The following is a 12,160-nucleotide window of genomic DNA, read 5'->3' on the forward strand; positions in this document are numbered from 1 at the left end:
CAAGTATATATATATATGCAAGGAACAAAATACTTTAGACGAGTATAATAGTTATGTCTTAGTTGAACCTTTGTGTTTTATCACTGTTTGAGTTCATTCACTTGTGGAGCTGTATCTGATGATCGCACATCTTTGACCTGGTGGAGCATATCTTATATGTGCACTGTAACCATCGGTGAAAAGCTTCAAGAAAGACTTATCCTCCGCGAAACAAATTTATTTTGGTTGAACCGAACAATTTCGGTTCAGTTTATCTCAGCACTACTAAAATTGATGACATATCGAACTTGAGCTCAAACAACGAGCAAGGATGCCAGTTTGCAACACAGACCAATCGAGAATCCACAGATTTGCATCAGTACAACATTCATACGGAATTGAGAGACAACAAGCGGCGGAGGGTGGTCCCATCGACTAACGTGGTTCGATATTATTCGGCATGGATGCTGGCTGGAAGGAAGAGGGTGGGGACGAAGAAGATGCATCGGCAAAGTCGAGTTCGATTTCCCACAGAAACTGGTCCAACGTGTGGATGCCCTGCATGTGACAGTTCGATAGTTTGTACAACCTTAGGGCTGTCTCGTGAACCACCACATACTGCGGCTCCGGAACCGCCTTCAGAAAGTCGTCGGAGAAGCACCTCAGGAGAAACCGGTACCCCACGGGGACCAGCGACCACTCATAGCGGGCGCGGCGAACTTGCGCTGCTTCGTCGTCGCGGAGCCCATCCAAGATGAACAACTCTAGGCGAGCAGCAAGGTGCCTGCCGCAACAGTTCCGAAACCGGAGACGGAGCTGGTTTCTGCTGTTGGTGATGACCTCCGCCGTCCATCGGCCACGGTCCACCAGGCCATCGTGATTATCCGGGTTCCGGCACCTGTTCGTCACGACGTACTTTTCTTCCTGGACGCTGCGCAGGCGGATATCCTTCCCGGCGAACGAACCGTACACAGCTGCAACCAAGAAGTAAACCAGTCCCGAAAAGAAGAAGACACAACTCACAGCCATGGAAAGAAGAAAACTCACCCCTGGAACTGGCATTGAACACCGTCATGTGATGAGTGAACTCGTACTTGGGTAGCAGCTGCTTGCCGAGAGGAATGTAGTGATGGTTTAGCCGGCTCCAAGCGCACACGTAGATGTCGTTGAGACCTGTTTCTTCCTGCAACCTTCGCGTCAACTCAGAGGTACTGGATCCAGTGAAGATGAAGCTGCCAACTCCTCGTCCCTCATATACGTTTCCATAATCAGTCGCGATCAAATAGCTGATAGTCCGATCCTCCGTCTGGTGCATCGAGCAGAAGAAAAGCACGTTTAGAGCAAGAAAAATGAAAGACGAAAGTAAGTTAAAGAACATCATCGGGCAGAGAATATCTTCAAGATTCAGAAAGAATACAGTCCAAGAACATGGCCAGTTTGCTGCGAAACCAACAGACCTGTAACTGCTGGAATGCAGTAAGGGGTAAGGGAGCAGCAGCCCTGGCCGTCAAGGAGAAGGCTGCAGCGTCAGTGGTCAACAAGGAGGGGACGGGTACCATGGACGAGGAGGCAGCAGCTCCTCCGGTTACTGGAGCGGGCTCATTGGCCGATGAGGAGGGGATGGCAGCCACGGACGAGGAGGCAACAGCTCCTCCGGTCGCCGGAGCGGGCGCATTGGCCGATGAGGAGGGGATGGCAGCCATGGACGAGGAGGCAGCAGCTCCTCCGGTCGCCGGAGCGGGCGCATTGGCCGATGAGGAGGGGATGACAACCATGGATGAGGAGGGAGCACCAGCGCGGCTGAGAATTCGGGTAGGAACATTGGGACGGTGGGATGGTTCCGCTCCTCGGGAGGAAGAGGGTCGGGCTTCCGTGGATGTGGAGGCAATGGCAGTGCCGAAGGTTGCTTCTACTGGTTGGAGCGGCGGTGGGATTGGCGGCTGCTCTTGCGTCTCGACGACTTCAACGTGCCACTGATACCAGTTCCGGTACTGTCGCCATGACGGGGTGCCGACCGTCACAGAGGGTTCCCACGGCATGTGGCTGTCATGCGCCCGGAGGTAGTCCACTAAGTTGCACCTGAGAAGGACACGGGAGCCCTCTTGGAGCGGCTGCCACCCTACATGTTCACTGAAACCATCGGGGATCTGCCGCAAGACCTTCCTGTCCACGGCGAGGTAATGGCCGCACCAGCTCTGGAAACGGAGCGCAGGCATGTTTAGGTGATTGGTGATGACATCGACGGTCCACCGGCCACCGAGCCAGGCATCACGCTGGTGCAGGCTCACGCGCTTCATGTCGTGCTCCGCCATGAGGTACTTGTTGTTGAAGCTCCGCAGGCGGACTACTCTCGCTCCGGCGAAGAACTCCATGGACTACAAAGAAACCAAGTCTTTGATTCCAAGAATCAAAGATTTTACTCGTATGAGAGAGAGAGAGAGAGAGAGAGAGAGAGAGAGAGAGAGAGAGGTTGACTTGTCATTAAGAATGAGCCAAATCAAGGTTGACTATTTATATAAGCAATCAAGGGTGACCTAATCGTATCCATCTACTTGCAGCAAATCATGTATGATGTAACGCCGAGTTTATTGTGTGTTATATTTCATTTAATCCAAGTATTCCCCTGTTATTGTCTGTGATGTCGATTAATGTCCTATGCCGCAATAATGTTACGTATATGTCCTTGTGAAATTTCAAATTTAGATAGATGGAGGAATTAAGTAGATAGTAACTAATTAGTTAGAGATGGCGGGAAACCAAGACTGAATCCATCTTCTGAGGAACCTTTTCTCGTTCCTATCTCTTCCTCCTCTCTCGTCTTCCTTGAGCCATTTCTTTCCTTCACTGCATCGTCTGTTGTCTTCCTCAGCCAGTCTCCCATCTCCTTCTCTCTGTTCTTTTGGCACGAAGAGGTAGGAATACGATGCTCTGATCCCCAGTATTGATTGTCACACAACAAATTCTTCGATTTTTGGACTCGGAGATCCGGTGGGTTTCTTGCTTGCAGGAATCGTCCATGGAGTTCTTTACCGGAGCGAGCGTGGTCCGCCTGGTGAGCTTCTATGGCATGTACCTCATGGCGAACGAGGACGAGAAGCACGTGAGGCTAAGCAAGCCGGACGCCTCTGACAACGCCTTGTGGAACGTCGAAATCGTCAACAGAGACCGAAACTATCCCCGTGTCCGGTTGAGGAGCTACGTGAACTGCTACCTCGCCCCCGACGCTTCGAAGCGCCGCTGCTTCCACGGCATTTTCAAAGATCAGAACGTGTTCCAGGAGCACCGTGACGGCCGCAGTATCTTGGCGGAGTGGCATCCCGTCCGAGAGGGCCTCTTCGTCCAGCTCAGATGCTCATTCGGGGACTACCTCCGAGGGAGAGTTGGCCACCTGATATTCCCCAATTCGGTGATGGTCGACAGGCCATCAGGTGAACACATGGGACTCTCCTATCTGTGGGAGGTACATCTCATCCGGTTGGACGAGCCCCCTCCTCGCCGACCCCTGTCCCAAGCAGCAGAACCATCCGGTGCTTCCTCCTCCATGGCAGCCATCCCTTCCTCATCGGAGATTGTACCTGCAGCAGTTTCCATGGCAGGTGAAGCATTCACCTCCGCCATGGCAGCCGGTCCCTCCTCCTCTACCGTATCACCCCCGTCTGGATTCCGGGTACGTCTGTCAACGATCAAATGGGTCATGTTGTTAATCTTCTTTCCGTTCTTTGTGATCTTGATACTTCTTGGATCGTATTCTTTCCGGAGTTGTTAATCGATCTTTAATCTTTTCTATTAGATAGGTATCCCGGATGTTCTTGAAATTAATCGTCACCTTGATTTGAGAGCTTCCATTTTTCTTGTTCCGAACGAATGATTTAGGAGATGAATCCGATGTCTTCTTGCGACCCTCAGTGATCTTCTCTTTCTGCTCAATTCACCAGGCGGAGGACCGGGCTTTCATCTATGTCATCGCCGACGACGCTGGAAAGGCAGATGATCCGCAGGAAGTTCTTACCTCGAGATTGTTAGGAACCAGCACGTCTGAATTGACGAGCAAATTGCGGGAGAGAACAGGGCTCGACGACGTATACGTCTGCGCTCGGAGTTGGCAAGACCAGAATGTGTTTGTTCCTCTCCACGAGGAGGTGCCTTCCATGTTGGAGTGCACTCATCATCTGGTTGTGTTCAATGCAAACTCCAGAGGTGAGTCAACATGCGTCACAAAGATCCTAAGCTCTCTGATCTTTACTGGCTTCCCGTAAACAGGGGCATATGAGTCGCTCGCTGGGGCGCGAGTAGTCCGCCTGCGGACCATCCACGACAAGTACCTTACGGTGGACGACGACATGCTTGGGCTGAGGCAGCAGCACGACGGTTCCTTGGTGCGCACCTGGTGGAGCGTCGAGAGAATCACCGACAACAGAAACCAGCTCCGACTCCGCTTCCAGAACTGCTTCGGCGTCGACCTTGCCGCTCCCCTGTCCGACTTCTTCTTGCAGCGTCTGGCCGGCGGCAAGGATGCCTCTGCGGTCCTCCGGCAGATCCGCGGCCTGCACGACGCTCGGAAGGAGTGGGCGCTGATCCGCGTGGGCTCCCGGTTCATGGTCAGGTGCAACTTCGAGGACTACTTCCTGTGGGCCGACCCCTTGCCGGGGAGCGACGCGGCGGGTGTCCAACTCCCGTCCTCGTCCAACACCTTGGACCCGTTTCTGTGGGACGTCGAAATCCTCGAGAGCGATGCCGGCGCCTCCTCGTCCATGGTTGTCGGACCCTCCTCCTCCCTGGCCGCCGCCGAAGCCGGGCCCTCCTCACGACCATAGTGCATCTGCACCGTCTCATGTTACGGCAACATGTTTTTGACGTAACAGAGGAAATGAGAACTCCTTTGCTTTGATCAGCCATTGAAGTCTGTATGTGCATCAATGTCACTAAGAACACTTGGATCAATGGAGCAGTCACTAAGACATGATCTCTCTTTTTTCCTCTCATCACAAAAGCTATTATTATGATTAGTGATGATTTTTCTATAATCGAAAGGATCAAGAAGTTCCAATTGCAATTGATTATAATCAAAATTACACGTAATTTATGCACCTAAGGGACGCATAATTTGAGATTACTTACACCTTCAAAGTGGGTTTATTAAGCCACAATAGTGAGAAGCCCTCATTAAATAAACCGTTTCTTTTCTCCCTCAGTCGTTCCTCTCTCTCTCTCTCTCCGCCTTCTCCATGGAAGCCGAAGCATCCTCTTCCACCGTAGTCCTCTCCCTCTGCACATTAGGCGTCGGCATCTCAGCTGCTCCCTCCTCCCCTGCCTCGCCACGCACGCCAGAAACCCCGATTCATTGATCCTCTCGTCATGAGTCATACTATCAATCTTCTTTCTGATATCGCTAGTCTTGAATCTTCTGGGACCGTGTTCTTTTCGGAGTTCCTGAACCTGAAATCTTCTGGGATGTTGTCTCACACAGGAATCTGAAATCTTCTTGCAACATTCCGTCGCTTTCTTTTTCTGCTCAGTGAGCTAGCTGGACCATCAGCCCATCAGCTTTCTCGTCGCGAAGGACGATGGACACGTAGATGAGGAAGGTGGATTTTATTCCTTCACATTCGTCGGAACGATCACCTCTGAATTGATGAGCAATATGGAGGTGCAAACAGGGATCCACGACGGATATGTCTGCGTTCGGAGATGGGAAACCGGCACCGTTCTTGTTCCTCTCACTCCAAAAGGAGGTGCCACCCAAGTTCGATTCCAAATATCACCTGGCGGTGTTCGATGCCAATCCCCGAGGTCTTTTCTTCCCCTTCTCCTTTGGCACTTGGAAGGTAGCATTACAACTCCTCTACTACCGCTTCTTGTTTATAGGGGTATCGGAGTGGCTCGCTGCGGCGAGAGTCGTCCGCCTGCAAAACATCCGCGACGAGTGCCTCACGTTGGCGGCCGACGACATGTTCCGGTTGGATCAGCAGCAAGACGGTTCCTTGGTGGGTGCCTGGTGGTGCGTCGAACGCATTTTCCACTGATACCAGCTCCGATTCCGCTTCAGGAACTGCTTCGGCGTCCACCTTGCCGCTCCCCTGACCGACTTCACCTTGCAACGCCTCTCCGAAGGCAAAGGGGCACTCTGAGGTCCTCCAGCAGGTCAGCGACGTGCACGATGCCCGCAAGGAGTGGGCGCTGATCCGCGTGGGATCCCGGGTCATGCTCAGGTGCAGCTTCGACCTCTATCCGGGGTCCGACGCCCGTCCTCGTGCAAAACCTTGGATCAGTTTCTGTGGCACATCGAGATCCTCGAGAGCGCCTCCTCGAACACAGGATCTGTTAGGGTAAACACCTTTTTTTTCTTAGCCGTGACCCGGGGGGTCGTCTCGGCTCGTTCGGGGGTCCGAATGGCGCTGATCTCCCTGGGGCGAAGCTCGTCTCCACCGAGGTGGTCGGGTGCGGCCTCGGACTCGGGGCGGTGCAGCGACTTCCTCCGAGCGGGGACTCCTTGCCTGCGCGTCCCGGACGGGGGACCTCGGCTTGATACCTGCACAAAGGTCGGGTCTGCTCGACCCGACCCCTCCGACGATCAAGTTAGAGAGATGAGATTGCCATTGTTCGGGGAGTCCAGACTGACCTCTTCCCTCCCCACTCCAGGACGTTTATAGGGGAACTCGGCATTATCGGGCGTGTAATCCCGTCGGTCGGGACCGTACTTCTGATGGCGTCCGACACCGCCGAGGGCGTTGCGTATGGGATCGGGGAATCGCAGGGTATGGGCGAGCTTCAACCGCTACCTACTTCTGTCTCGTCCTACTGTGCTGGGTTAACTGAGGGGCTGTGGGCTCAGTGAGGCTGACGTCCGGACGCGGACCGTGGCCCTCATGCTCTCCCTGGGGCGCCGCGCCTGTCCACGTGCGGGGGGCGTTGCCGGGAGTGGGGTTTACCATTTTTTGTCATATCATATCCCCCCCCCAAAGGAAGCCATGGCTCGGCATCGGACGGTGGGGATTCGAGGCGTGGCTTTTGATCGGTAAGCGGCGGTTCTTTTCGTGGGTCACGACTGAGACACATGTCTGGGGCAAGCAGGCCGTGCTGCGTAGGCGCTTTGGTCGGGGAGCACGTCTCGGGCGGGCTGGCCGCGCCGAGGAGGTGGTCTCGGGGACATACGGCCGAGGAGCACGTCTCGGGCGGGATGGCCGCACTGAGGGGGCGGTCTCGGGAAACGTGCGGCCGAGGAGCACGTCTCGGGCAGGCTGGCCGCGCCGAGGAGGCGGTCTCGGGAAACATGCGGCCGAGGAGCACGTCTCGGGCGGGCTGGCCGCGCCGAGGAGGTGGTCTCGGGAAACATGCGGCCGAGGAGCACGTCTCGGGCGGGCTGGCCGCGCCGAGGAGGTGGTCTCGGGAAACATGCGGCCGAGGAGCACGTCTCGGGCGGGCTGGCCGTGCCGAGGAGGTGGTCTCGGGAAACATGCGGCCGAGGAGCACGTCTCGGGCGGGCTGGCCGCGCCGAGGAGGTGGTCTCGGGAAACATGCGGCCGAGGAGCACGTCTCGGACGGGCTGGCCGCGCCGAGGAGGTGGTCTCGGGAAACATGCGGCCGAGGAGCACGTCTCGGGCGGGCTGGCCGCGCCGAGGAGGTGGTCTCGGGGAACATGCGGCCGAGGAGCACGTCTCGGACGGGCTGGCCGCGCCGAGGAGGTGGTCTCGGGAAACATGCGGCCGAGGAGCACGTCTCGGGCGGGCTGGCCGCGCCGAGGACGTGGTCTCGGGAAACATGCGGCCGAGGAGCACGTCTCGGGCGGGCTGGCCGCGCCGAGGAGGTGGTCTCGGGAAACATGCGGCAAGATCGTCGTTCTTTTTAGGCGTTGAGAAGTCGCAGTGGCCGTTCTCCACGTCGTTTCCTGCAGCGGCTTTGGGTCCGCATTTATGATGGGGTGTTCGTTGGTCTTCCCTGATGCGAGTGGGTGTGCGGATGAGCTGTCGGCCGCTAGGGGGAGACGAAGGGACGTCTCTTTTGGCGGGATTTTTCTTACATGAATGGCGTACTCTGCCCGTTTTATGATTTTTGCTGCTGAGTCTTGGACCTCGTCGTTTCTTTCTGCCATCGCACCTTCTCCTCTCCTACGCCACCATCCCACAGTCGCTCCCTCGTCGTCTCTCTTGTTCGTTCCAAAAGCCGGTAAGGATGTCCTTCTCACCTGTCTCTTCACCTTCGTCCCTCGACAGAGTCCGGGAGAGCATGCCTCCGTCTTCCCCAGACGAGGAGGCGGCGCGAGCCCTTGAGGCTCTAATGTGGCCGCACGACCTCGACTCGGTGGTGAGCGGGTCGTCGCTGGAAAAGCTCCGGGAGCGTTATTACATCCCGGAGGATTTTGTCCTGGTTGCCCCTGATCCGGGGCAGCGGTCATACGACCCGATCCCTCGCGGTTTCGCGCTGACCCAAGATGCCCTAGAGGCCGGGCTGCGCCTTCCCCTTCACCCTATTATTGTTTCCTGTCTTTCTTTGTGGAGGATTTCGCCTTCCCAGGTGGCGCCTAACTCATGGCGCTACCTAGTAGCGTTCTTAGGGGAATGTTACTATGCTAACATCACCCCTACGCGAAACCTCTTCCTCTCTTGTTTTCGCCTTCTCAAGAGGCCGGGGGGCTATTTCGTGTCAGCCCGGGCCGGCTTTCGCGTCGGGGGAGCCCCTTCGAGCAACAAAGGGTGGAAGGGGCGGTTTTTCTATGTTAGCTGGTCGAAGGATTGGGGCTTCGGAGTTCGGTGGGCGGTGAGGGCGATAGATAACACCCTCCCGGACTTGAATGGCGAGGAGCGTCGGGACCTGAAGAAGCTTCGGGCAGTCCTTCCTGGTTCTCAGGCCCTCCGAGCTATGACCGAGGAGTGGCTGGCCGAGGCGGGTCTCAGTCCGGCTTTCGGGGGTATGTTTATAGCGGGTGTTCTTCGCGTCTTGTATGTTTACACAGTTTGTGATGGTTTGTTCGTTTCCTTTGTAGGAATGAAGCTTCTGTCACTCCGCGGTGGTCGCTCATCGTCGGCCTCTTCCCCACGTTCGCCCGCTGCATTCCCTTCGCGCCCCTCAGCCGACCCGTTGCCCGGCTCGGCGGATGCTCCCTTAGAGGTTCCGGAGGGGCGCCCGTCAAAAAGGGCGAAAACAGCTGGTACCGGGAAAGCCAAGGCGGGGGCCACCCCTTCGACAACCGTTGGCGCGAAGCGGACCGTTCGGGACGCCGAGAGGATGTGCCTCGCCAAGGGGCGGCCGGGAAGAGGTCGAGCTTGCCTACGGTGGATGACCTGTGCGGGCTACGCACGGGGGCCGACGAGCCCCTATGGTTGCTGGTGATGGGCGAGCTTCCACCGGGGGAGGCTTCCGACCCGCTAGTCGCCCGCTGGAAGGGGCTGTCCCGAGGGGACAAAGTGTGGGCCGGGGGAGATCCCTCGGCCGCCTTTCTCCGAGGAATGCTCCACCCCGACCTGGCTCGGGACCTGTACACCCTGCCCTCGGAGGCCATGCTTAGCAAGGCAGGGCGGTTTCTGAAACTGGTAAGTGTTTTGTCAACTCCGGGTGTCCTCGTGACCGTGTGCTGACCCCCCTTTTTTCTGCGGCAGGGCCTCCACTACTCGACGACGCTGATGGACCGCGTGCGCGACGCTGGCCAGGTAATCTGGAACCTCAGCGAGTGCAACTCCGGGTTGTGCCGTCAGCTAGAGGAAGTTCGGGCCGGGTCGGGCCCAGAGGCGGTGGCGACCGCGGAGAAGCGCGCAACGGAGTCCGAGGAGGAAGTGGCGCGTTTGAAGGCGGAGCTCGAACAGTCGGGTGACTCGGTCAAGGAACTGCAAGAGTTTCTTCGTGTGGATCGGGCCGAGCTTCGCCTATTGAAGTCGGAGGTGCTCGGCCTTACCGAGAGGGCGGAGAAGGCCGAGGCTGAGGCCCGCGCCGCTGCCGATGCGCTTGCCGAGGAGATTCGCCTTCGCCCGTCGAAGGATATGGAGGCGATCGAAGCTTATAAGAAGTCCGAGAACTTCGAGCTCGGACTGATCCGAATGGGGCGAGTATCCTACGAGTACGGATACAGAATCGCCCTAGGTCGCTTTGGCTCATGCCCTCCCGGCTCTGAGGTGGAGAGAGATCCGTTTGCCTCTCATCCCGTGGATCAGGAGGTGGACATGCCGGAGGACGTGCCATTCGACGACCGCCCGAAGACTCTAGGAGAGGGATGAGTTTGGTTTTTCTATGTCGGGGTCGGGGTTAAGGGTGTGAAGGGTTTTGAGTTTGGTTCCCGTTTCATGGTTACTGTTCTGTACCCCCTTTCTTAAATAAAATGATCTTTTCCTCCGATTTCTGTGCTTTCGTGGTGCCCATATCTCTAGACGAAGTATTTCCTAAGGTTCTGTATGTTCCAAGTCCTGGGCACGGGGTTGCCATCCATTGTTGCGAGTCGGAACGTTCCCGGTCGGGATACTCCGACGACCCGATAGGGTCCCTCCCACTTCGGGGCTAGTTTCCCCCTTACTTGGGTTGGGTGGCTGACCTCGATTTTGCGCAGGACCAGGTCCTGTAGCTTTATCGATCGGGGTCGCACGCTTCGGTTGTAGACCCTCGCTACGACTCTTTTGTAAGAAAGAGCTTTCTGATGTGCGTTGGCCCGTCTCTCCTCGAGCAGGTCAAGGTTGGATCGGAGCCCTTCGCCCGAGGCTTCTTTGCTGTAGTCCGTCGTCCGCGGAGTCGGGATGGCTACTTCGGGTGGTAACACGGCCTCGGTTCCGAACGTGAGGCTATAGGGAGATTCCCCGGTCGGGGTTTTGGGGGTAGTGCGAAGCGCCCACAGGATGCTCGGGAGCTCGTCGATCCAGGCCGATCGGGCAGCGGATACCCTTCTCTTGAGGCCGTCGACGATGGACCGGTTGGTTACTTCAGCTAGCCCATTCGCCTGGGGGTAAGCTACCGAGCTGAACCTCAGCTGAATTTTGTGCTTGGCGCAAAACTCTTGGAATCTTCTGTCGGCGAATTGAGGTCCATTGTCGGTGACGATGGACTGGGGTAGGCCGAACCGAGTTATGAGGTTTCTCCACACGAACATTTCCACTTGTGACTCCGTAATGGTCGCTAGGGGCTCGGCTTCGACCCACCTGGTAAAGTAGTCCACTCCCACGATGATGTACTTCCGCTGGCCGGAGGCGGGTGGGAGAGGCCCGAGTATGTCCAGTCTCCATTGCGCGAACGGCCAAGCACAGTCGACGGGGGTGAACAAGACCGCCGGCCGTCGGGCGGTGCGGGCGTGCTCCTGGCACGAGCTGCACCGCCGGACGAAAGCTTTCGCGTCCTGGCGCATGGTCGGCCAATAGTACCCCTGTCGGAGTATCTTGTGCGCCAGGGCCCGTTCGCCTATGTGTTCCCCGCAGGCCCCTTCATGCATGTCGGACAGAACCGTCCGAGCTTCGTTCGGCTCTAGGCAGCGCAACAAGGGGCGCGAGAAAGACCGCTTGTACAGCCGTCCTCCTTCCTCGGTGTACTACGCCTACGTCCGACGCAAGCGCCGAGCTGTAGTCTCATCGTCGGGCAGGGTCCCGTCCTGCTTGAAGCGTAACATCTCCTGTACCCAAGTGGCCGGCGCGCCGTGGGCGACGGTGACGACGACCTCTATGGCTCGTCGGGGGAGTTCTTCGGTCTCGGGCCGAGCCCCGGGGGCCGGGCCGGACGCCAGTTTAGCCAGGGTGTCGGCTCGCTGGTTCTCGCTCCTGGGTACATTCGACAATTCAAAATGGGCGAACACGACGGCAAGGCTTTTTACCTGTGCTAGGTATTTCGCCATAGTCGGGTCCCGAGCCTCGTATTCGCCGTCGAGCTGCCTAGCCACCAGCTGCGAGTCGGTGATGACGCGTATGTCGGTCACCCGCATTTCCAGCGCCAACTGGAGCCCCGCCAGGAGAGCCTCGTATTCTGCCTCGTTGTTGGTGGCCCTGAACCCGAAGCGGAAGGAGCGCTCAATCGAGCGGCCGTCAGGTGTTACCAGTACCAGCCCCGCGCCGGCACCTTTTGCGTTGGCCGAGCCGTCTACGTGGAGGGTCCACGTGTCACGCGGTGGCTCGAGTTCTTCGCCTGTATTCGGGGTCAGCTCCGCAATGAAGTCTGCCACGGACTGGGCTTTGATGGCGGTCCGAGGTATGTACTGTATGTCGTGCTCGCCGAGCTCCAC

The 12,160-nt window shown here is 57.3% G+C and overlaps 1 protein-coding gene across 1 annotated transcript; it reads left to right on the forward strand.

Annotated features, from left to right (window-relative positions):
- Positions 1-2,995: 2,995 nt before the first annotated feature.
- LOC135672122 (uncharacterized) lies at positions 2,996-4,793 on the forward strand. The gene is made up of 3 exons (XM_065180574.1): positions 2,996-3,646; positions 3,915-4,176; positions 4,240-4,793. The coding sequence occupies exons 1-3, from the start codon at positions 2,996-2,998 to the stop codon at positions 4,791-4,793; spliced, it is 1,467 nt and encodes a 488-aa protein (XP_065036646.1).
- Positions 4,794-12,160: the final 7,367 nt, after the last annotated feature.

Source organism: Musa acuminata, chromosome BXJ1-4, assembly GCF_036884655.1.
Source record: "Musa acuminata AAA Group cultivar baxijiao chromosome BXJ1-4, Cavendish_Baxijiao_AAA, whole genome shotgun sequence".
Classification (NCBI taxonomy): Eukaryota; Viridiplantae; Streptophyta; class Magnoliopsida; order Zingiberales; family Musaceae; genus Musa; species Musa acuminata.

What these genes read in the sequence shown, in the direction of transcription:
- LOC135672122 (XM_065180574.1), top strand. Translation starts at nt 2,996, where the DNA reads ATGGAGTTCTTTACCGGAGCGAGCGTGGTCCGCCTGGTGAGCTTCTAT. An exon ending in CACCCCCGTCTGGATTCCGG is followed by an intron (nt 3,647 to 3,914) that starts GTACGTCTGTCA and finishes TCAATTCACCAG; the next exon opens with GCGGAGGACCGGGCTTTCAT. An exon ending in GTTCAATGCAAACTCCAGAG is followed by an intron (nt 4,177 to 4,239) that starts GTGAGTCAACAT and finishes TCCCGTAAACAG; the next exon opens with GGGCATATGAGTCGCTCGCT.